The sequence below is a fragment of the Amblyomma americanum genome, chromosome 8 (genome assembly GCF_052857255.1).
Source record: "Amblyomma americanum isolate KBUSLIRL-KWMA chromosome 8, ASM5285725v1, whole genome shotgun sequence".
Taxonomy (NCBI): domain Eukaryota; kingdom Metazoa; phylum Arthropoda; class Arachnida; order Ixodida; family Ixodidae; genus Amblyomma; species Amblyomma americanum.
In genome coordinates, this window is record NC_135504.1 from 59324067 (window position 1) to 59349213 (window position 25147).

A 25147-nucleotide genomic window follows, 5' to 3' on the forward strand; every position below is an offset into this window, starting at 1 on the left:
CTTAGAAGGGATTAACGGTTGTATACGAACAGGAATCAAGAGATTCACAGCACAACACTTGAAAGACCAAGAATAGAGGATGTTCAATGTAAGGCAGAAATGAGGTCGAGAAAGTGCACAAAATAAAAAAAACGAAGGTTACCAGTAAGCTAACAGCGCAGGTATCCCGGTATTCTAGGGTACAATGCTCGATACACTCGAGCGGTGCGTCAACCTGAGGGCGTACAGCTCTGGGTTTATGTCCTTCTTAAGAATCGACCGCTTGCGCTGTTGCCGCTGATGTCCCTTGGGCAGATCGATTAGCGACTCCCGCAGCAGCTGCCTCAAATCCCTGCCGCTCACATCGAGCGCGCTTTGCACTGTTTGACACTTGGGGCAATGGGACGGGCTGTACGCCCCTCGCTCCGGCAAGCTGTGAGTAGCGAGGCCGGCAAGCGCCATCGCGATCGCCACAATGCACAACTCGAGGTCCCAGCGTTGGCGAGGCAAAACTCGCACCGAGACGAGGGCCACGCCAGCCGCCAGTTTGCCAGCGGCGATTCCCGCGTATACGGCCGTGCAGCGGATTGCTGTCGGGAACAGCGTCGAGGTGAGGAAGTAGTTCACCATAATCGTCATGTTGGCGGCGAGTCGCGACGCCACGACCAAGATGGTACCGAACAAGGTCGCGTCCTTAGCGTAGCGAAGCGCTAGAGCAGCCGCAGTTCCACTGTGGGTGAGCGTGGCAGCGACACCTGTACACCTTACGCCAACCAACCGGGCGCTGAGGAGCGCGGTGACATATACATCGGGGCCAGAGCCAGATGCGAGACCCACGTCATGGACGTGCCGATGCTAGGGCTGGCGTTCAGCGTGATGTTCACCGATAATAGCATGGCGGCCCAGATGATAAGCAACAGGAAAGTTCGCGTCCTCAGCACCGGGGAGAGAATGGACATTTTCCACTGATCGCCTTCCATGCGGTACTCCTCGTGAATCCGCAGCAGCCTATCGTTGAAGGCCTCTCTGAAGTCGGCGAGAGACACCCGGTTGACGCCGTCTATGCGCAACGCCATCTGCTCAGCGTCCTTGGTTCTCCACGTGGAGAGGGGCCACGCCGGCGACTCGTCCACGGTGTTGAAGATGAAGACGAGTAGGGACGGGGTCACCATAAGAGCCATGTGCATGGAGGGTAGGCTTAGCCGGTAGACTTTGGCGGCGGCGAACAGGATGGGGACGATTACTGAGGGTATACTTGTGGCCACGGTTCAGTAGAGGAAGCGGCGCTTTGGGGCGGACATCTCGTACAGCAGGACGAACATGCCCGCGAGCAGCGACGTGGACATGGGCGACACGATCGTGCGCAGCGACACGAAGACGACGAACGAGTCGGTCAAGCTGCTGGCGAAAGCGGCGATCAGGAGCGCCACGGCCGATGTCTGGGCGACCACCTGGCGTCCGACGCTGTCTGCGGCGTTGCCCGCGACCGGAAGCCAGACCAGGTTCACAGCATAATAGACGAACTCGGCGAAGTGCACGAGACATCGTCGATGGCAGACGAGGTTCAACTCGCTGACGGCGTTCGAGCCGTGCAGAGTCATGTTGTTGTCCCAGGAGGTGCAGGGCACGACGCAACCGTAGGTGCCCACGGACTCGTGCGGGTCGGTCGCGGACCGTGCACCGGCTGTACGATCCGTCGCTTTCGATCGGCACGGCCAGCTCTTTCCGCTCGTCAACAGTCATGTTGGCGTAGGCCGGCGGCTTCTGGCACCAATGGTCCATGATGCTTGTGCTTACCTGGCGCGAAAGGTTTTTCTTAAAATTTTGGTAGAAAACAGGTATACGTCATGAGTAAGAACGTTTAAAATAGAAACGTTCTACCAAGAAAGACGAGCCAAAGGCGTTTCAAATAAGCTCGACAAGGCCTCGCCTCCTAACGAGAAACATTGCGCTCTCTGAGCGTTACAAAAGCCATTGAAAAAAATGAGCACGGGAATTACATTGTGTATTTCATCACGTCCGGGGAACAGAACAGTGATTTTGTATAGGGCATTGTGTAAACTAAAATCATAAGCTCTACAGAATACGAGAATTTTTTTCCAAACAAAAGATTAAATCACAACCAGTTCAATTATTATAGTGTCAAAACGCAGGAAGAAACAACACCTGCATAAATGTATATAACGATAATCTAACAAGAAACACGGTAATTCTAACAAAACACTAACAAGAATGAGATAAAAGCAAGAGACAAGACATTTTGGATTGACCAGAATTACATTTTTTATCTGTGCTTTATAAGTACTTGGTGACTCTATACATCCGCTGCGATATCAATAACTTCAGGAAACAAATTTAAAAGCACAGGAATGTGGTAGTCTAATGACTGCGTCACATAAGAACTTCTAACTTGTTTTCTTAGCAAATGAATTTTTCCTAAAATTATAATGTGCAGTACGGTTTGTGGCTTTTAAAGCCAGAAACATGTATTTGGGCTACGATAGACGACCGAGTTTGGGACTCGGTATCAAATACATACCACCGGCGGGTTCTTTAAAGCTCGCTGAAAGCGCCTGGAAGGCGGGGTGCGTGCGAAACGAAGCACAGTAGTCTCAGCGGCTTGCTGTGAGCCTTAACGACGCGGGATTTCATGACGAACTCCTCATAACCTACTGGAAAACTGCGTTCATTTCACAGCACTAGCAAACTGTTAGCGTTCGGAAGTTGGTACGTGTAACAAGAGACAGAATGAAGCACGATCTAACAAGTGATTTTTTGTTTCCATTTCTACAGCAGAAGTTGACACAAGATGACCGAAAGAATGAGGGCAGCGGCAGGAAAGTAAAATTTATCCGTTACTGTATAATTGAGGTTTTGGTCCCGCCAACGCCAAAGAGCATGGCGAAAACACGAAAAAAAAACAAGATTGCATATTCGGTCGTCGTATTTAAGTCTCCGCAGAATCATGAATAAAATCACTTATTTGTTTTGCCGCTTGACCCAACCTTTAGGTTCGCAGTTTTCTTGTATTTCAAAGCCGCGCCGTTTTGGAAGGTAAACTAACACAATCTAGGTCGTATTCTTGCGTTATTATTGCATACACAAGACCACGTATTCGCAAATGATATTAGTAGAATCATGAGCGGTAGTTATAGCAATCCTTGAAGTGTAACAGCAGCTGCCACGGTGGCTCAGTGGTTATGGCGCTTGGCTGCTGACCCGAAAGACGTGGGTTCGATCCCGGCCGCGGCGGTCGAGTTCCGACTGAGGCGAAATTCTAGAGGTCCATGTACTCTGCGATGTCAGTGCCCGCTAAAGACTACCAGGTGGTTGAAATATCCGGAGATCTTCACTACGGCGTCCCTCTTAGCCTGAGTCGCTTTGGAACGCTTAACCCCTATAAACCATAAACCTTTAATTGTAACAAGTCTCTTAGATCAGCGAGATTTTTTTCAAAAAATAGATTTACTGTGATAAAATGTCGTCCTGTGTGATAGCGGAAACTGCGTGACGTAACGTAACTTAACTACGTAAACGTAAGGTAACGCTTCTATCGGACACTGCTTATCAATGTCCCCCACTCAAAAGACAAAAAAAACATATACATGGATGCGGCTAGAATCACGCGGCAGTTTCATGCAAAGCTATGAGCGTGAATATATATTTACGGCTGAGCCATGAAAGAACCCCATTCCACCTGGGCACTGAAACAAGGGCGGGCTATGAAACAAACGTGCCTAATGTGACAGGTTTACCAAAAAGAAACCCAGTTCTATTTTTTAATCCGCGGAAGAATAACTGCACTGGTGACATTTTCAGAAAGCAGCCGGCAGCCGAAACACTAAGTATAGGTCAAAAATTGGAGGAGACGCTCCAGCTTCGCCTTAAGTGTACGACGCGATAGCGTCAATGGGTAATGCCCATATATGCAGAATTGGTCATTCTATACTTAACATTGATAGATCGTTGCGAGTCCTCATACCACTCCTGGCGCAGCGGTTAAGCGATGCACCAGCCCTGCAATGGCAGGCGCTGCCAGCGGTGGGGCTTGTGCAACTCTTCCCGGACGATCAATGATTATTTTACCTGCCACCGGCCGTGATGCGCAGTTTGCTCACAATCCGGTGGGCAGGTTTTGATGACGCCACAAGGTCACGTGACCTAGGTGGTCCACCTGCCTTCTAGGTTACTTCTCTGGGGATGTTTCGTGGATTTTTATCTCACTGTTAACGACGCTGATGTCGCCTTCAGTGCCTTCATTGTAACCGTCGGCAGTATGCGGCCGTGTACGTCTCCAAGGTTTTACGTAGAACTGCTAACGGGCAGCACCTGGCCAATATTACAGGAGCTGGCCTTCTGCTCCTTCACGAAGAGTGAAGTGGAGTTGCAGAGGGAGACAGCCCTCTATCGATAAGACGTCACAAAGAAGAAGCGACTGTCCACTGCGCCTTTATCACTCGCTCAGGGGCAGACCATAGAGATGTAGATGTGGTCGACCTCGGAGATAGTAGCGTCTGATATAGCCGCACAGAGTTGTCAGCGATTATTCTGCAATCAATGTAACCAAACTAATAAATGCTGCCCTTCGAGAAAAGAAAAAGTAATTATTCACTTTCGTACACACAAGCGCGGTTATGAAATTTAAAGGAAAAGCTATAAATCTTTTACAGAAATTTTTTAATTCAAGAGAAACTAGTCCTGGTCCCTAGATTAAACCTGTGGGACCACCGCTTTTCAGGGGTAGAAACTCAGGAAGAAATGACGGCTAGACAATCACAGGGGGTGGCCGAATGTACCAGCTAGGACAGGGAAGGTTGTTAGTCCTATGTGGTGAATGGAATGCTCCAAGGTTGATTAATTTTAAATCTACTCTGCCGTGGGGGATTCCCCCAAAGCTCTTCGGTCTGTCTGTTGTTGTTGCCAGGAAGAAAGAAAAGGAAAGTGCACAGTCCTGCCCACTGGCTCAAGCCGAGCCACAATCGCTACCACGTGCTGATAGTAGGAGAGTTCAAAGATTAGATAGAAAGGCAGGATAGTAAAGACGCGCGGTATAATGACCCAGGCCGATCCCGGAGGCAGTGCAATACCGGGCCAACCGGTGGCAGAAGTGAAGCAACCTTCAAGCACACCGCCACATTTCCAAAAATAAGTGGAATATGTCGGGTTCAAATAGGACCTGTATCAGATATTTTACGGGTATCAGATATTCAAGGAAAGCTCTTCGGAATATCTTTTCCTACCAGAGTTGAGTGGGCCAGAGCACTAACACCAGTTAATGATATCCTAACTGAAATATTCAAGAAGTGGTCAAGGCCAGGGCATGTAATGCGATAAGGAAACCGGTTATTCTTTAGGGTAGCGGAGTTGATTATAAAAGGCGGCAAGTGTAGCAGGGGGCGGCGAAGCCAGGTAGTCGGATGAAATAAGGAAGTTTTCTAAGATAAGGTGGCTGCAACTAAGGCCGGACACTTTTAACTGACGGTCCGTTACAAGGTCCTTTGTCCTGGAGTAAATGTAGTTATTATGATGATGATCATCATTTCATCACACGCGCCAGGGGCGCTGCAGTTACCTTGAAGCTCTCGACGTGGCTGACGAAGGCGACTCGCGCGATGACGGCGTCCATGAGCGCGATGACCTGGAAGTGACCGTCACTGAAGAACGGCACCGACTCGTGGCTGTCCTCGAGGTCAACCTCGGACGGGTCGTGGGACTGGGACCTGCCCGCTCCGGAGCCGACGGATTCCTACGGGCCCTGCATAGACTGGCCGGTGGAGTAGGCCAGCGAACCGACGCTGCATCGCAATGAAGGGGGCATCCCAGCTGCTGATACTGCTGCTATAGCAACGCTTAGCTGCTACCGCCTGGCCTTGTTGCTTCTTCACTTATCCACGCGAGCTCGTGAGGGCTGCGTGGCCATGGTCCTTGCAACAATTCTTCTTTTACAGTCGGAATTGTATGAGCGATTAAATAAACCATCGCTCGTGTTAAGTAAAGAAGAAAGATATAAAACGGAAGAAAGAAAAAAAAACTAGGAGGATTCCTGAACCTCCTTACGAACTAAAAAAAAAAAACAGCGCGTGGTAACAATGGGGTTTGCCTGTATTGCTTCGCTCGCCAATCGTTGCAGTAAACGAAATCAGATTATTCATGTTTGACTATTAATCAAGGAAGAGACATGAAAATTTTTAAACTTGTCATTTTGTCTAGTGATTAACTTCTTTAATTAACTTTGTCACGGAAGAATTTTGTTTGGTGACACCGGGATTAACATGTTTCGATAATCGTGCTTTTCAACGTGTGGTTACAGCTTTTGTATGTGTGGAGGCAACACTCATTACGGGCACAAGATCACTGTGACCATTTGTTACGTTGTAGAATGTGTAGGTCTGTGAAGTACATGTACTCAAAGTCAGCACACCTGGTAGCAGTGTGCCAGTTCCGGCGATGTTTTTTGTACAGACTGTTTCCTTATCGATACTCGAATGCAGACAGCAAGCAGGCACAGTCCTAGCTCTGTGGCCACAGATGGCCTAAACCATGTTCCCGAAATGTGTCCATAACAAAATCACCGGTGATGAAAAGGGCAGTTTTCAGGCGATACAAGACCGCCGTTCATGTCTGCTTCGCACGAAACTTGCGCCGGTCCTCGGCGTTTTGCGTTTCAACTAAAGTTTTCCAATGATTGAACACGCTTCGGTTGGGCCATCGCTTGAAGAGGTTATATAGTGTTAGAGATCATAGAGCCGTATATCGCGCGCGCCTCGCCGCGCTCACATCAGTCGGAGCCGTGGGGCATCGTTGGGGGCTCGACTCTGCGGTGCGATGGAGGCCGGTGTCATTACATACAGTATTGTGCATTTTTATCGTGAAGACTTCAAAAAATTTTTTCGTCTCAACCGCTGGATCATTCGTGGCAAAACTAAGTACAGAGCTTGCGTATTGTGGTAAGTTCTGCGTTGTAGCAAGTTTTACAACGATACTTACTTGATTCAGCCGCGAATGATTCAACTTTTTAATCGTCTGCGCCTGAGATCGACGAACTGAAAGCCACGAGAGCCGGATGGCCGCAAAGGGCGGCAGTGGCGCCATCAAAGGAGCTGCGCAGCTTGTAATGCTGGCCCTTGGCGCTCTTAGCGCCCTGACGCTTTCTTATGTAAACAACAGATGGCGCCACAAACGTCTTTTGGTGAAAACCCAGAGATGGAAGCGCCTGTTTGTGCTAGTCCTTCGTCTTGTGTCCCGTTCGTGTTGCGCTGACAGCGAAAATGAATGGCAGCTTTTGGTTTGTCGATCTCGAGGTAGACGAGGCACGGGTTTGCATCGAGCGCGGCTGAACCAGATAAGTACTGTTGACAAACCTTATACAAGGCAAAAGTTACCGCAATACCGAAGTTATGTGCGCATTCTCAGCCTAAACGGGCCAATGGTTGAGGTGCGATAAAATAGAAGTTTCCCGATAAAGATGCACAACACTGTATAACTGAGTTAAACCACAGCCATTTCCAGCTGTGGTAGTGAAGTAGCACTTTCGCGCTGTCCAGGTCTCATCGGCGACATATTCATGCAAAGAATATAAGCCTAAGGAGTTTTTGAATTTTGTCGCTACACAATAACACGACGAATTTTATTTGGAACGATGTCTTGATGACCTTTATGGACTATCGAGTGGCGTGAACAGCGTAAAAGGTAGTCGGCAGGGCGACGCGTGCTGGCGTCTTCGTTCCCTCTATGGTCAGGGCATCTCTCCACACTTTTCTGAATTCCGCGCGATCCTTGCATGGAATGAGAACTTCAAACTCGAAGATGAAGCAGATGAACTCTGAAATCATGACAGAGAGATATGAATATTAGTGGCGGCGACATCAAATGGCTTGGAGGAATTAACGGCAATCAGTATTGCGAGGGTGAAATGAAATGACCATGAGGCTTGTTAAATAAGTTTTTTCTTTGTGTTATATCGATTTAAAAAAAATAGAACCGAAAGGTTGCGCCTTGAATTGTCCTCGTTTACACGAGCCCATAACTTCGTTGTTGTCCCCCAACTCATAACCTACAGCCGTTTTAAATGGACGGTAACTTAGGGAAGAAATTCTCGGCCAGAGCGCATTGTCTAAGACTGAACTGTGCGCAGTGTAACCTCTGGCAGGCTCCGTGGAAACACGGCGATGGAATAAATTTTTCACGTCAAGGTTGTCTTCCATAAACTTTTCACTGCCGCTGTACCTCCGCCCACGGTGCATTAGGCATAGTCTTTGCAACGTACAGAGATTGCTTGTGGACAACCATTAGCACAGACAGGAAGATACATAGACATGATTTCTACAAAAAACAGAACCAAAAAACTATCTAGTTTTCTCACAGTGTTCCGTTACATGGTTCCCTTTTGCACAAGCGCGTAAGTTTTTTTTAATTATTATTCGAGAAGTGTGCCATGAGGCATAAGTTGAAAAAAGGTAGGGGGGGGGGGGGAAGGAATGCACGGGATTGAAAGTTAAAAGGAGTGAAGAACCGTTGCGCTGAGGTAGTCGCAGAGGTTGTTAATGAAACGGTTGTCCATAGTCCACTTCACGTAGTCACTTTCGCGGTTCCACCGCAGGCCCACCTCCCTGAGGAGCCGTTTTCTGATAGCAGCCGTCGCTGGGCACGTCCACAACAAGTGCCGCACATCACATATGTCCGGTGCAGCGCTACAGTGAGGGCACCTGTCAGGTAGTGGCATATCTTTGGCACGCCACCGATGACGGACAGATGGTGTCAGAGCCGCCCCTGCCCGAATCCGGCGCACGGATACCTCCTCCTGCCGAGTAAGACTACGGGGGAGAGGGTGCGAACACGGAGGAATTAGAGCGCGTGTTCGCTGGCGCAGAACTTCGGAATCGGAAACGTGGGACAGGAACGGATCTGGGGGAAGAGGGGAAGGTGGCGGATCGTCTAATGTATGAAGATGAGTCATAGCATCCGCTTGAATGTTATGTGGATCCTGGGCATGGCCGCGAATCCAGTGTATGCGCACAGGACATGGATACTTTGCGCAGAGCACATGAATTGATTGTGAAATCTGGAACGTTCGTCGAACAGCCTTAAGCTGTTTAAGTGCGGCGCGGGAGTCGGTGTAAATATGAACAGTATTGAATGTTGGAACGAGTGGAAAGGAAGCAATGGCATTATAAATGACTTGCAGTTCCAATGCCAGGGGAGTGCACGTATCCGCAGTATACGTCGCGCGAGAGTTGAGATGCGGATGAGATGGACTATACACAGCAGTAACTCCCCTCTCTGCAGAATGTGATGCATCCGTGTATAATATGCACCCTTCAGGCAGATACGCTGCTAATACCGACGGGGAAACAGTGGGGCGATTGTCAGTGAGCTGGCAATAGGACCACGGTAGAAGTGTCTTTAAACGATGAAGTTTCAGAGACTGTTTCCGAGCTCTATTTGCCACCCGTTGGTCGATGATTTCACTGAGTGTATTAAGTTGGGCGAACTCCTGTAGCACAGGTATGGGCGCTACAGTAGTTCGCCCAACTTAATACACTCAAGCGCGTAAGTTCTGAGATCGTCCCCACCTGCGTCGAAGGACTTCCGCAAGCGGTGCTCAGCTCTTAGTTTCTTTGCGCCGTTCTAGCCGAATGAGAGTTTTGCCTCACCCCAACTTCAGCCCGGACCTCGTGGATCAGACGTCTAGCTGTTTCCAAAGGTTAAGGAACACATGGAAGGTGCGCGCTTAATGTCCAGCGAAGATGCCACTGATTCAGTCCACGGTTGATGAAGTCAACAGCCGTCACCAATCATCTACGCGGCATGAAGGAACTACACTGCACCGACGGGACAAGTCCATTGATGCTGGTGGGGACCGCACAGAAAAGTGGCATGCCCTTTGGAAAGAGGATATTGCGAGCTTTCGTTCTATTATAATATCCTTCATTTACAATTTCACAACCTCCATTCAGCGCCTTGGTTCAGCAGTCTGTTGCATCAGAGGCCGGCTTTAAATTAGATGCGTGCCGAGCTCGTCAAGCGCAATACCTCACCTAGAAAATCTAGGCTGAGATATAAGCTTTACATTTCTCTTAATGCGGTGATAGAGTCAGTGTTTGAAAGAAAACCTTTACTGAGACGAGATGTAGTGACTTGGTGGTCAAGTTCTCTGCTTTCGTGATAACGCCAATTTCTATTCTTTGCTTGTAGCAGCCAGTAGCAGCCTTGAGAGTGTTTCGGTACAGTATTGAGTGGTATAACACGTGGTGGCTTACCTACAGCTGTTTCAATGTCTCTAAATTCCCAGTCGCTTCGATAGATTTGGCAATCAAGACAGTTTAGTACAGCTTGCGCAGCTTGAAAAACAGGATACTTGCTTGCCGATGGTTCTCAAAGCAACAATCTTCGTCAACACCCTTATAACACGTCACACAACTTGTTTCCGCGCTGTAGTAAGAAATAACACATAAGTAGCAGCATTTAAAACCATTAAAGGATGTACTGTTCCCATGTTCTGTCAAATACGCAGCATCTTGCAGCAGGCCCTGTCATTTTCTTCGGTGCATACCACGTAAAATTGTTAGAATATAGCGGCACAGTTGGGCTAGAGCGTGGGGAGACGCGGTGTAGGACATGAATGCAATGATCGCTTGAAAGTTGCGATGATTTTTTTTCGCGGGGTGTTCATTTCCTCAGGCCAATAAACCGCGCTAACATTATAAACCTTGCAATGGTAGCCAGAGCACTCGAAATATTATCATTAATCTACCAATTAGCTTATTGTACAAATTTAACTAACCAACGTGCTCGGTACTTTGTCACACTGAAGTGCAATGTATTTAATTCGTCCTATTAATCATTGGTACCTTACCAGTGTTTGATTTAGCACTATGAAATGTGGCCGGTAAAGCTATGGTTTGACGCGGTTAATTCAGCGAGTATCTATCATGGAATAAAAGCTTGATATCTACTGTGGGCTGGGCTTTTGCGTTAGACGGTGTGTACTGACAGCAAATGCGAGAGGCTTCTAGCCTAATCCTTTTCTTCTCGCAGGGGGACTGATTACACTGGCGGTTATCGCTGATTATATCCCTAAAGCAACTTCTCGTTTGTCAAAGTTACTCAAGGGACTTCCTTTGCACAACATTCACCTAAAAGCCAGGCTGATGTAACTTTTAAATGCTTGAAGCTCAGGCAGTAAGTGTCAATCGGTTTTAGTGGTCATTAGAGGCAAAAGGAAGACAGCGTCAAACTGTGCTCACTTCTGAGGTCAGGGCGTCCTGAACATTCTGGTCTCAGAGCCATACACTGACCTGCGTTTTTATGGAGGAAAAACGCTAAGGCGCCCGTGTGCTGTGCGATGTCAGTGCACGTTAAAGATCCCCAGGTGGTCGAAATTATTCCGGAGCCCTCCACTACGGCACCTATTCTTCCTTTCTTCTTTCACTCCCTCCTTTATCCCTTCCCTTACGGCGCGGTTCAGGTGTCCAACGATATATGAGACAGATACTGCGCCATTTCCTTTCCCCCCAAAACCAATTATTATTATTATTTGTCCCTTCTGTTCCACACCCGCCAAGTACGCAGCGGGGAGTCACTTTTTAAGATGATCTCTCCGACTTCCGGCAGCGAGCGACGGACATTTACAAAGCCAGAGCTTACACGCAAGCCGCCTGCCACGCACATGCATATCAAGAAATTGGCCTCAGCATCGAGTCCTGTTAGCATTTTTTTAGCAAAGCCACTTTATTTTTTTCTCATTAATTAATGCCAAAGGAAGAAAAGAGAGGTATGCTAATGTGCAAAATTGGTAATTGGTTTTTTGGGGAAAGGAAATGACGGAGGATCTGTCTCATATATCAGACACTGCGCCATTTCTTTTCCCCCCAAAAAACCAATTACCAATTTTGCACATTAGCATACCTATCTTTTCTTCCTTTGGAATTAATTAATGGGAAAAAAAGTAAAGTGGCTTTGCAAAACACCGTATTCATTTTATTGAGAAAAAGAAAAATAGAACAATTTTCAGGATTAAGAGGAACGCCATGCCGCTCACCGGGATCAAACCACTCCATTTTGGTGTCTTGTAGATTTCTTGTCACGTATTAAAAAACGCTCTAATTTCACCTTGCATGTTGGCCTCATGCACTCTCTTCGCAGTGAACTTTGTTGGCCCATTTATCAGGCTACGCACTTCATCATTTCATATGTCAGATCATCATTCGCCGAGTCATCTTAGTACGCGTTTTATGGCTGCATTTTATCTTCTTACCGTTTTATTTGTTTTATTTTACTTTTTCGGGCACCGCTCTCCTTCTGCCTTTATCTCCCAATTCCCTTTTCCGCGCAGAGTTGCATGCAAGCGTTTAAATTTTTGCTAAATTCTCTGATTTTTCATTAAAGAGCTCCTCTCTCTCTCTCCCTCTCAAAAAGATATAATACCCTCAACTTTCTTTTTTAAAATCTTAAAATCAAGCGTATAAAACACCGATTCCCTTTTTATGAATAAATTCTGATGCAGTAATATACCATTCTTCCGTTTAGGGCTTTAGGTGGAAGGTCTTAACACTTTTAGTCTGTTTTACATGTTCGTCCTTTATTTGAGGCTTATCACTGCCTTCAGGCTTAGCCACTACTGAACTTTTATTGGCTGAGTTTTATGTTGTAGCGACATACTGTGCATGACCATGCTATATCGCATATTTTCACAGACCCTGGCGTAGGTCTGCGTGCACCTTACTTAACCAAGATTCTTCAAACATTATTGTCGGAAGCCACCACTTTGTAATGAAACAGCGCCAGTTTGCCACACAGTTCAGAGTCGCTCTTTAAGCGGTTTGGAATGTTCTGAAATACAAATTGCGAGGCCCAGATTAGCCGTCGGCAGAGAAATCTTACGCGCCAGCCGAAGAGACCCTCACCCTTCTGCAGTCGCTATTTACGAGGATTTGGCCTTAGTACCCGGCACTAGAGGTGCTCGTTGGACTGCGAACCGTTGTCTTAGATCTGCTAGGCCAAGCACTACGAACCAGCTCAAATGTCTCCCATAATTAAAGAGAATCAGGCAGCCAGGATGAAGTGGGCAAGTGAGCATGTTACCATTCGAAAAGAATGGTGACACGTTCGACATTCAAGTTGTCAGTTTATCCAAGTTCTTGCTGATAGGGATCGATGTGACGGAGCACGGACGTTGGACGGAGCGGATTAGATACGATCCACGTTATCGGCGTTCCACTTGAAAGCATCGAGGCGGTAATGTAACAGTACATGGGGCTGTTTCTCCCATCATGGAGTTCGTCTCCTTCACCGAATTCAAGGTACTACAACGTAGGAAGTTGATGAATTTATCGAGGCGGCCCTGCTTTCATGGAGATGCAAGAATTTTGGGGCCGGGTACGTGTTTCAGCACTGCAGCTTCGAGAAGCATGTCTCTACACGTGCAGAAAATTTGTTCCAGTACAGCAGTGCCAAAGGATTCAAAGTAGTATAGCGTAGAGACATCAGAGAGAAGGTGTTTTTTTAGAAACACACCCAGTACCTTTACGGAGCGCTGAAAGCAGTTCATAAAAAAAAAATATTAGGGGACACTTAAACTCCGCCTGAAGGGTATGACACGATAGCGTAATAAGTTAATTCCCGTATGTACAGAAGATGATTCTCTACTTTACATTCTTTGATCCCTGCGATAGCTCATACCCCACCCCCATGCAGCTACATATTCTTCCCCAAAAACCAATTATTATTATTATCAAAGGAAATGGCGCAGTATCTGTCTCACATATCGGCGGACCCCTGAAACGGGCTGTAAGGGAAGGGATAAAGGAGGGAGTGAAACAAGAAAGGAAGAGAGAGGTGCCGTGGTGGAGGGCTCCGGAATAATTTCGACCACCTGGGGATCTTTAACGTGCTCTGACATCGCACAGAACACGGGCCCCTTTGCGTTTCGTCGCCATCGAAACGCAGCCGCCGCGGTCGGGTTCGAATCCGGGAACTCCGGATCAGTAGCCGAGCGCCTAACCACTGAAACAACGCGTTGGGCAGGCAGCTGGTCCCCAGCGGCCACGCTTGCGGAAGGGCTGAAGTGCAGCGCGGTTTTGTCAGTTGGCAGCACACGGACTTAAGACAAGTCATATCTCTGCCATAATAACAATCCTGATATGCCGTTTCGAGTACAGCGTGCACTATCACAGAGGGAGGGGGCTTTATCGCGATTGTCTGTCTACAGCGCGCGGCTGTTGCTGATTTCAGCAAGGCCGCCGAAGCGTTGTGCGTAGAAGCAAATTTACATATTTTAGCAGATAGTTTTCCCGACGATAATACCGTAAACATTGTAATGGCGTTGCAGTCATTTCTTAGGGACTGTGTGTAACGTCTTATAACGAATCAGGCTATGAGGAGCGAATTATTTGAGGTCTCCGGATTAATTTCGAGCGGCTGGCGTTCTTTAACGTGCACGCTTACATCGCACAGCACACGGGCGTTTCTATATTTCGCCTCCATCGATACGCGGCCGTCGCGGCTGGGTTCGACCCCGGGAACTCCAGCTCAGTATCCGAGTGCTCTAACCATTGAGCCACCGCGGCGGGTTGTCGAAAGACGCAGTCATTATGCAGTGGGCCCTACAGGCGTGGTTTGAGCATCTAAAATTATAAATTTCGGGTTTAACGCCCCAAAGCAACAGGTGCTACAAGGGACGCCGTAGTAGATGACTCCAGATCAATTTAGATCACATTTAACGTGCGCCGATACCGCACGGCACATGGACGCCTTTGGAGTTTCGCCCTCCAACGAAATACGGCAGTCGTAGCCGCAATGCCTGCTTTGTTAGCCCGCGCCGTCTGAAGAGTGGCATATCCTCGTATATACGACGCAATGTACGTAAATTGTAGATTATAGAAAAGTTATGAAATGTGTGAGAGGAGGAGGGAGAGGGTTTATTGACGGGAAAGGCAGAGAGGTTGGCCTGAAAATTAAATATCTGACCTGCTACTCTGCACTGGGGTTCGGGAAAGGTGAAAAAAGAGGGTCACGATGGGAGATGATGTTGGGAGGAGGCAGATGAAAAAAGATAAAAATAGACAAGGCACACTTTCTAACATCACAAACGTGAGGCAACGGCCGTGTCGCTTAAAAAGCGTGAGAGCGCTCGCATTGCCTGTACAGTTTTCGATCTATGTGGCCAAGCGCCGATGAAATCCTCCGACAGGGGCCTTGTGTCAAAAAACTTCAAAGCAGATGCTAGCATGAGTCTTTCTCGTGCATATGCTGGGCACGCCACTAAGACATGTTCTACAGTTTCTAGCACGCCACATGTGGTACAGTCCGGGGAGCCCGCTTGTCCAATTAACTGCAAGTACTTGCCCCTGAAGGAGACGTTTAAACGTAACCCATGTACGTGCGAAGTCTCCCATATAAGCATTTGTAGCCACTCGTGCGAAATGGACGCTAAAAATCTCTTTTAAGATGGACGCTTCAGCAGATTACGGTTGCTTTGGTAGGGCTCCGGTCTTCAGGTTTCGTGCTTGTTCGTTTTGCAAGGATGAGTGGCTTTAAACAGTTTAAACTTACTTGTTCACCTAACGAGATATTATAACAAGAATGAATAAAGCGCAGTGTATCGCCAGAAAGCTTTTAATGTTTGTTTCTTCGTTGTTAACGCCTCCGGCAAGCGACTTTACCGCTTTATTTGTGCTGCAAGGCGCGACCAGACTTTTCTCGAAGGTTGGCAGCCCGGCTGAATGGATTCCACGTTGTTCCAGGCTGTTTTGGTTATTTTGTATGCCGTATTTCGAAAGGTTGCTATAAGCGTTAAATTGAGCATGACCGAGAGCGGCGGTCATTGTGTTCGTTGACCGCTGATCACGCTTGTTGCTACGCCACCGCCGAGTCGTTCAGTTCCTTGCGGGCGCAATTAAGTCAGCCCAAATAAAGGGTTTCGTTTGGAAGGCACTCTCGTTGTCTTAGTTTAGTTTAGTTTATGGTGGTTTAACTTCCCAAAGTGACTCAGGCTATGAGAGATGCTGTAGTGAAGGGCTCCGGCAATTTCGACCACCATAAGGTTCTTTAACGAGCACTGGCATCGCACAGTACACGGGCCTGTAGAATTTCGCTTCCATGAAAATTCGACCGCCGCGACCGGGATCGAACCCGCGTCTTTCGGGCCAGCAGCCGAGCGCCATAACGACTCAGCCACCGCGGCGGCCTCGCTGCCTTCCGGCTGACTGGTCTGCTGTCGCCCCTACGTGACAATAATTGAGGCCGTGGAACCGTTGCCTTGAAGCCAGTCTGAACCAATGAAACCGCGGCACAAATTGCAGTTGAACACCTGACATGATGGAAATTTTTATGCACCGTCATGGCGTGGTCCTCAATAAAACCTAAAAATACTAACGTTCCTCCTTTTTCGTTATTATTGTTACGATACGCAGTTGATGATGAAGACGATGAAAAAATTAAATTGGAACCAATATTGGTGGTGGGACCCCCTATACCGAGCGGCCATTGGACCTTGCATCTGCCCTTGCCCTTTCGGTCTGCTCCAGCTGAACTTTCGGGTCGGAGCTGGATAGTATTTTTTCCCAACTCTTAAATATCGGTTCGTTTACACTTTCTGTTACTTGTAATGTTGCGGTGCTCTCGACAAAGACGATGACGTGGCAGTTAGTGCTCAGGTGACCTGGTTTTTATGTGCTTGCCGACAGCGGACTGTCGCGCCTGCTGCTTAGTTAACTGCCGCAGTATTTGCTGGAACTTGTAAGGCATATTACCCCCGGGACCGCACCCTGGGCTGGGTTAACTCCCGTAATAATATTTAGTGGGTGAAGTGGCTCAAAGTGGAAACAAAATAGCTAGTTATATAAATTAGTGTAAACTATGAATGATAGGAGTGCGGTGAATCGCCGCTTTTGAGAGCCTTCCTATACTAATATTGTTGTCATCTCTATACTAATATCATTTATTGTAGCGTTGAAGACTCAAAGTGCATGTCATAAGAAGGGGTTGTAAACGCTGGAAGCGCTAAAAAAAACGCCGCAAAAAGTAATTTCTAGCAAGCCATTATTACTGAGACGGCAAGAAAAACGAAAACAAAAACTACATTTCGAAACATTTCAGAAGGTTGCTCATCACGGACAATAGATTGAAGAAAGTAGGACGGTCACTTTATTAATTTGTTCGCATGTAAGCGGTGTGCAAATGGAACAAACACCATCCGAAGAGGTGGTTGTCAGGGCCTGGGCATTGGCTTGCGTGCCACGGCCCTCTGGAGTGCGGCGCGGAATTCGTTGTTCAGGAAGTGCTCGGTAGACAGCCGCACGCCAGCGCGACTGGACTCCATCAGCTGTCGCAGTTCTTCGTCCAGGGCTGCGTCATATCGTGTGCAGATGGCATGAGAAACAAGGCAGATCGGAGAGCTTTGTAATTAGATGCACAATACTGGTTGAGCCCTTCAATGTGGCCCTTAATGACTCTTACAGAGTAAAAAACCCGATAATTGGACTTCGATTCGTAGAATATTGTACGTGTTATTGCATTAGAAGCTGTTGATGGCTTCACGTCAAGCATTGCGTCATTTTTTCATGGCTGGGTTTGCGGACCGCTACGCGTCTGTGAGCACATAACCAGACATCTATTCAGGTCCCCTAGCTGGTGCTTAGATGTTTTTCCAAAGGTGTCTAGATATGGCGAAACGGACGCAATTATGATACAGCAAAAAAGTGAGTCTCCTTTTTTTCTGAAATGAGCTCAGCCCACTATGACAGAAATCGAGATAAACGAGAAAGTTTTTTTATCTGCAGCAGCACCTTGGCAGTTATTATATGAAGGGCTTTATTACGCTTTTATAGTGCACATTTAGTTCTTGCAATATTTAAGAGGGAAGATCTGTGCGTGAACTTACGATTACAGCTGAACTTGACCTAAAGTAGGTGCCTGGATTAGGCTCTTTTCGAGAAGAAACTCCTCCGGTATATTTTTTATTTCTAGTCGGCTGACGTGACTTCCGGTCCTGGGAATTATGTGATCGAGGACCCATTTTTTTCCCGATAAGGTTCTTAATGATAGCACATTACAATTAATTAGTTTTTCACTACAAATCGGCCAAACATTTTTTTATAACTATGCAATGTGCCGAACGAGGAAAGCTTGGTCAGTTTTACCCTAGACACCGGTGATATTGACCGAATCAAAGCATCAGTCCCAACTTAGCAGAAAGTTCGAAATAAGCGAGTTCGAATAAACGAGACTGGACTAGAGTAAAGCGCCTTGGCACTGTTATACCTTTACCCCGATATTGTTACGGCTCCTGCAAGATAGAGATATAGAGATAAACGTTATTAATTTGAGGTAATTACGCGGGTGGTTCACCCAGGTCCGGGAAACCGTTGGCGAATACGGCCCTCCAGGCCTGACGGGTCAACTGGCGCTGAAGGAGGAGCTGTGTGTGAGCTAGCTCCGCCTACCACTGCTCATGGTTGAGGTCCTGTAGACTGCTTTATGTTGCTCGGGGCAGTTTCAAACCATGTGGAGGATGTGGGAAATCTCTCAGCAGGCCGGGCGTGCCTTTGTTGGTCAATTCTTACTGTGACGAGCTGTGTCTGGTAGTGTGCGGGCATGTTTCGCCACAAAGCGGCTTCCTGTTGAGTGAGCACTAACTTCTCTCGCGCCAATCTTTAGATTGCTTCACTCACTCACCTTTGCCTAAAAAGCATCAAGGCCACTTTTGCATTAGTCAAGGCTGGCACGTGTCGTTTACTTTTCTATGCCAGAAACGGTGCACTCAAGCGCAGTGCAAGTAGCAGTTTAGATCGCTTAGTAGATGACGCCTTCCAGTCGTTGGCATGTAGTAAGCCTAAAGGAATAATCTACCGGCGCAGCTGGGCTATAATTATGGCTCTCACCCCTTGATGCTCCGGAGGAAGCGCGGGACGCAGTTTTGGGTGAGTAGTACATGCGTCTTAATCTAGCGCATACGTCATCAGTGGCTGGCTGCAAGGACATTTCAGTGCGCTGCATTCGTCTTCGTGAGATATAAAGGAGAGCCCTTGAGTAAGTGAAAAAATAGCGAACTGCAGGAAGTCAAGACTAATTAACTTTGCAGTGCACTTAATGCCGGGCAACGGGTTACGTGCGCCAGTTGGGTAGTCTTGTGCCGTCATGCGACGCTTGGCTCAGCGCAAACAACCGACCAGGTTCAGATTTTGCTAGACGTAAACATTCTAGAGATAACCTGGCCCCAGCTAACACCGGGTAGGGATGTAGAACTCATACGGTACTGCCGACGCACTTATGGTGATGGCCCGGATAGTGAGAGAACTGTCCAAGAATTCTTAAGCCTGGGAGGGCTGGCAACGCTGCAGAACGCCAACCAAATATACCGACTGCATGTCTTGTGGCGCAGACAAAACTAATAATTCCTGTTTTTACAGAGAGGGCACCATGCTCTCCTCTTTTCCAGGGAAAATAAACAAAAATGTCAAAAATCTTTCGTAGAACTAATTGACTGAAAACGCAGCGCGAAAGAACGCGGACAAGAGGAAACACACGAGACAAGAGGGGTTTGTTCCTTAGAAAAATAGTCTATAGACTTCTTATCGACTCTATTGTATTCCTATAGATATTTATTTTTACCTTTTCATAGTCTGTAGACTGTCTACAGACAGAAGTCACTAAAAGTGTATGACCATAAATCTATAGATTTTCTATAGACTATCTATAGAATTTGCGTTCCTTGTAGAGAGTTCTCTGAGGTTTGTCAATAGAGAGTCTATAGACATTATAGAGAGAAGTCTATGGATAGTCTACAGACTGTGTAAAGAAATTTTTGTAAGAGTCGTGTCCCCTTGTGTGTTCTCTCTTTTCCAAGTTCTTTCACGCTGTGTTTTCCGTCAATTACAAATGCACCAACTTGCCCAGACAAAAGTTGAGACTTCGGAAGAAATGCGTGAAATGTTCCTCTGGAAATACTGAGCTACAAGCTTCCGAACGGAATATAGATTGCCCTAATTGCCGCCGTCTTCATCAACAGCTTAGTTAAACACAATGAACGATATGTTTCATCCAATCATCTCCAGTTACTCCAGTCCAGTGTCAGCCTCACTATATCCCATACGATTGCCTTATCCTGCTACTCTAGCGCCTTCGGTGACATTTTGCTTGCCTTAATATCTACACTCTGGCAATAAGAGTCCAATGGTTATCACTTCAATGCACTACGCGCGTTGCCTATGTCATTTCCTCTTATTTCTTTAAGCTACAGATATCTACAACTCAAGTCACTAGTGCTTTCTTGTACTCCTGTGTCTATGCTTTAGAAGAGTTAACTGCTGGGCTAGTTGGTGATCAGACATAATAGAAATATTTTTGAGCCAAGACAACACACTTCTTTCATCTTTCTTATGTGTGTTGTCTTGCGGCAAAAATCTTTTTTCTTAGTTTGTGTTTATGATCGGTGCACTTATCATTGGGTTGTTCATCATTCTATGCGTCGTTCTTAGTCTAACCTTTATGATATCCATGAAAAAAATCATATTCAGTCTTTCTTTAATCAGCGGGCCCACCGAGATGTCCAGCCCGAGCAATTTTTCAGGTTTTTACGCCCTAAATCTACGTTATTTTCTTCCAGCCGCACTGACCAACTGCTCTTCAGCGCATGCTCACGTACCACTGAATTAACTGCGGCTATCGTGGCCATCCCGACTGGGTGCCGTGTCCAAGGCCTCTTGATAAACTGGAGAATACCTCCGCGATTTAGGCTCCATGGCAGGCGATCATGCTGCGGGAAGCTGCTCGGTTGCGGACAGGATTATTTCCAAAAACAATTCTGAATGATTTTCAGCTGCACCAGTAGCTTCGCCTTCAGTATAAGAAAGTAGCAGTAAATTGGAACAAGGTTCGTATACTTACAGTCTTTTTCAGTAGTTCATAGCCCACAACTCCCATGAGCGGCGGTGAAGATATTGGTGCGTAAGCCAGTATTGACGTTAAGGCTGCTGTGGCACCCACCTGAACTGTGTTTTAACCAGGCTAGACGCCTCTATCTCTTGTCCTCGCGATAGCTTACTATCAACAAAACCAAGAGATGGAAAGGGAGATGGTTCATCGCCCCTCGCAACATGGGCGCAAGCGAGCGCAGCCGCAGCGCAGCTATCCGCTTAGACCGCGGTCACGTTGGGCTATGAACTTTAGGCGAAGACTGTAGTCTTCCAAGCAATCGCAGCTTGCTTTGTTTGTTAAAGCCGACTGCAACGCTGCGAGATGGGCGCGGAGCTTTTGACAGCGGCTAACGGCCGAGACGTGCCACCTTTACCGAAAGTAACCGAACAACCGAAAGTAACCGAAAAACAGGCTTTTGCTTCTCGACCGTATAGCGGAGCCTTTACGCCACCCCTAAAGACCCAAAGATGTAAGATTGTGAGGAAAATGATTCACCTTAGTTTACACAGATTCAGGGCTTAGGGGCTTCCATAAGCGCTTCGCTACGTGGCTAAGAAACATACCACCATTGCCCGGTTACGTTTGGCAAAGACTACTTCACAGCCCGAACATTAGGTGAAAGTGGTTGTGAAGCGAAGATAAGCTTTCATCACGCAGTCTAGACATGTCGATAGGTGTGCGTAAGGACACTTTTCTGTCCTCAGAGAGTGACTGCTTTTGTAATATTGATCCGGTAAAGTTTTAACGTAAGTTTAGACAAAATGATGAAAATGCAAGTTGAGATATTAAGGTGAGTGGGGCAAAGTGCTACATTTTATTGCTTAGTGCCCGCTGTCTTGTAAACGTACGACCGTGTTTAGTGAATATTTATCTAAAATGATTAGCAACGTGAACGCGGAAATTGAATTTAAGGCTGTCAAAGTTGATCTTTCTTAAAGGTGCGCTAAAGTGGATTCTGAGCTGGTCTTTTTACACCGGGAACTCGATCTACGCGCGCAGAGCATTCGTAGAAACTTCGCACTGGACAATAATTCGGAGTTTCTAAGAATGCTCGGAGTGTGTAGATTGAGTTCCTGCGGTAAAAAGACGAGCTCAGAATCCACTTTAGCGCACCTTTAAAGAAAGAAAAAAAATTCTGAAGTGAGCCTATGTGACCGGGAAAGCAGTAAAAAGCGAACGAATTTCTGTAAGGGGGAGTAGAACCGAAAAATCATCCTGGAATAATTTAAGCTTTGTTTACTAGAATTACTGCTCCATCTTATTAAAAGGCGTTTTGTCTTTGTGTTCATGCCGGAAAATTATTTTCGTAGGAGGGGTAATACTTGATATGTGGCGTTCTCCATGGTCTGAAGTAAAGAAAATGAGTGTATCTCTTCCTCCAAAGCTCTGCATTTGTTTGCTCGCTCTTTAGGGTTGTCCTAATGTACAAGAAAGAAACACAGGTTGCCGTAGGCGTGAAAATGACAAGCAAGGGAGCATAACGCAAGACCGGTGCCCTACAGAAGACTTTCACATAAAAAAACAAGGAGGGAATGAGAAGGCCTGGAGCTGCACGAAGTTTCGCTGGAATATAAGCGATGCCTTCTTTCCAGTTAGCAAGAAGGCATTCAAACCGTAGATCATGTGGTGAAGATGCATTAGGTTATTTTCGATCTGACCTGCAATCATGTCCAACATCGCATGATCACGTACTGCAAATCGTGGAACACTGTGTCTCCATTCGGCAGCAAAGAAGCGTAAGAGCAACAGTGTGTCACTCTAAAACTGAAAAAGAGCTGCCAAAACGGCGGGAAATTCAAACGGAACGTAAAGCCGTGCTACCCGTAAAGCCTGACTCTACAACTGAAACGGGAGACAGAGGTTGGTTAGAATGTTCTTGATAATCACAGAGTGAACAAGGAAGGGGAGATCCTCCCATTGCACTCCGAGCTTTTTTCCTTCCCTTGTTGTCTTTGTGATCTACAAATACCAAGTTTGAATCGAGACATGGAACAAAGCGAGGCCGCATTGTGTCTGTAAACAGCATTTCTCATGCGAACAGACCGACAAAGGCCGTGTTGGTCCACGGAGCCAACCTCGTGGGAATTCATAGCGAGACTGTATAATGTGTTTATTTTTGTACGGCTATCTTATTTTGACTTGCAGGTGGTGGAAAAATGCGGCACTTTGAAATTCTGAATGTCAGAATGTTTTGTAGCTTCCACTTCAGTCGACCTATTCCTATTCGCTCAGCGTGATGTAAGGACGGTAGGAAATAATCCTGTAATGTTTATTTGTTGATATTTCAGAGATATAAAACTGGCTTCCGGACTTTGTGCAGCGGACTGTTCAGCTGGGACCGAAGTATGCGGTGCCACCGAAGAAGTCAGCGCCTGAACTCTTATCCTTCGTCAAACATGTCTCGAGTCGTGCCCCGTCCGCAGAGAAGGAATGGTGCAACGTAGAAGGCCTGCATCTTCTAAACAATTGGAAGCCGTCCAGCACGAGTGTTCCGGTGAGGAAGACAGTTAGGTACTTGAAGGACAATGGCTTGTGTATACTACAGTCAGATAAGGAGGGAGGCTTTGCAGTGCTTCCGATAGATTTGTATCGTAAGAAAGCACATGATGCTGTTAATTCAGTGTTTGATCGGCACCAACCTTTCTTAGTGCAAAAGGCAAAAGCGCAAGCGAAGAAATTGTGTAAGCAGCTGGATCTGTCCAGGCTTTTGCTCGCAATCCCGAATTCAGAAAAATATGCACTTGAGATGTTTTTCTCAGTCAAGACCCACAAGCCAGAGGCGCCTTTTAGGGTCATCGTCTCCGAACGTGATTCTTGGCAGAAGGAAGTAGGCCTGTTTTTGCAGACTAAGCTGAAGCTGTTGAAACCTGACGACCCATTTATGATCAGAAGCTGAGAACAAGTTGTTGACTACCGGAGAGGGCTTCAGGGTGCAGATGTAGGATTTCTTTCAATAGATATAAAGGACCTTTACTACTCTTTGCCTCATCAGCAGCTTTTAGAATGCATTGAAGACTGCATTCATAAATATGGCGCCGTATCGTTTAAAAATGAAGCTGGTATTTCAGTTGATGGTTTTTTGAATTTAGTGTCCCTGTACCTCTCGTCAGCCTTTGTTAAGTGGAATGAGGAAGTATATCTGCAAAAAAAGGGAGTGTGTATAGGTTCGTGCATAGCGCCTGCCCTTAGTGACTTGTTTCTTGCGAGCGCAGATAGGAGCATACAGAGTAATCTAGATTGTAAAGTGGTGATAAAAACCTTCCGGTTTGTAGATGATTACTTGGTTGTTCTTCAGAAGAGCAATGGAAGCCTTCTTCAGGTAGCAGAAAGCACTATATCTACCTTCGCGAAGTGTCTTGAGCCACTGTCCATTACTCACGAGCTTCCTGTTGAAGGAATGATCCGTTTCCTTGATTTAAAATTAGCTTCTGTTAGTCGGGTTTGCTGGATGTATGAGCCTAGAGGGAATAAGGCTCTCTTACCGTTTACCTCCGCACATACAAAGTTAGTCAAGAGAGGAGTAGTAAAAACATGCCTGTCCAATGCAGTCAATAAGTCGTGCACCTGCCTAATGACAACAAGTTTCAATAATCAGGTTCATCGCCTTCAGGAATCGGGTTACCCGAGGTACCTTGTAGTAGCAGTAGCAGAAAGCATGCGCAGACAAAAGAAAAACACAACGTTGACAGATAAAGAAGAAGGTACCCGCAAAATTGAAGTAATACCTTATATTCACAGGATTTCCCACGGCCTCAAAAAGATTGGAGAGAAAATTGGTGTAAACATTTGCTTGTCAGCCCCAGAAAAACTGTCCCGCATGTGTAAGAACACATGTCCAGACAAGCAGGATAAGAAGGCCTGCTCTGTAAGGCATCAGAACCCATTTGTAACTTGTGTCGATAACGTTATATACAGGTTGCCACTTTCATGTGGCAAATTGTATATCGGGCAGACAAGCCGGTGCCTGAACAAGCGACTCAGCGAGCACCACAGAAGTGTTAGAGATCAGGGACCAGGTAATCTGGCTCGTCACTGATGTAGTCACAAGTGCACTCCTAACTTCAAGGAGTGTTCAGTATTAGGAAAAAATAGCAATAAAAAAACGAGGGAAATAATTGAAGCGGCAGAGATGGAAAAAGAAGGACTGGGAAATTGTATCAGTGATCCTTCGGTGTTTTTATCAATGAAAGACTTAGCTTTCTTAGGTGCAAGGCAGAGGGCGAAAGTGTGAAACTTGTGCACTGTTTCGTAG

At 46.7% G+C, this 25147-nt stretch overlaps 1 protein-coding gene and 1 pseudogene across 1 annotated transcript in view; both read right to left on the minus strand.

The window, feature by feature from the left end:
* Positions 1–5032: 5032 nt before the first annotated feature.
* Positions 5033–5200, minus strand: LOC144102901 (U2 spliceosomal RNA; annotated as a pseudogene).
* An 11988-nt stretch (positions 5201–17188) lies between these two features.
* The window catches only part of LOC144102416 (uncharacterized), a 28440-nt gene continuing 20481 nt past the window's right edge, over positions 17189–25147 (minus strand). The window contains exon 5 of the mRNA XM_077635696.1: positions 17189–17325. Within this exon, the coding sequence (XP_077491822.1) occupies positions 17189–17325 (137 nt within the window). The remainder of the gene's footprint in view (positions 17326–25147) is intronic.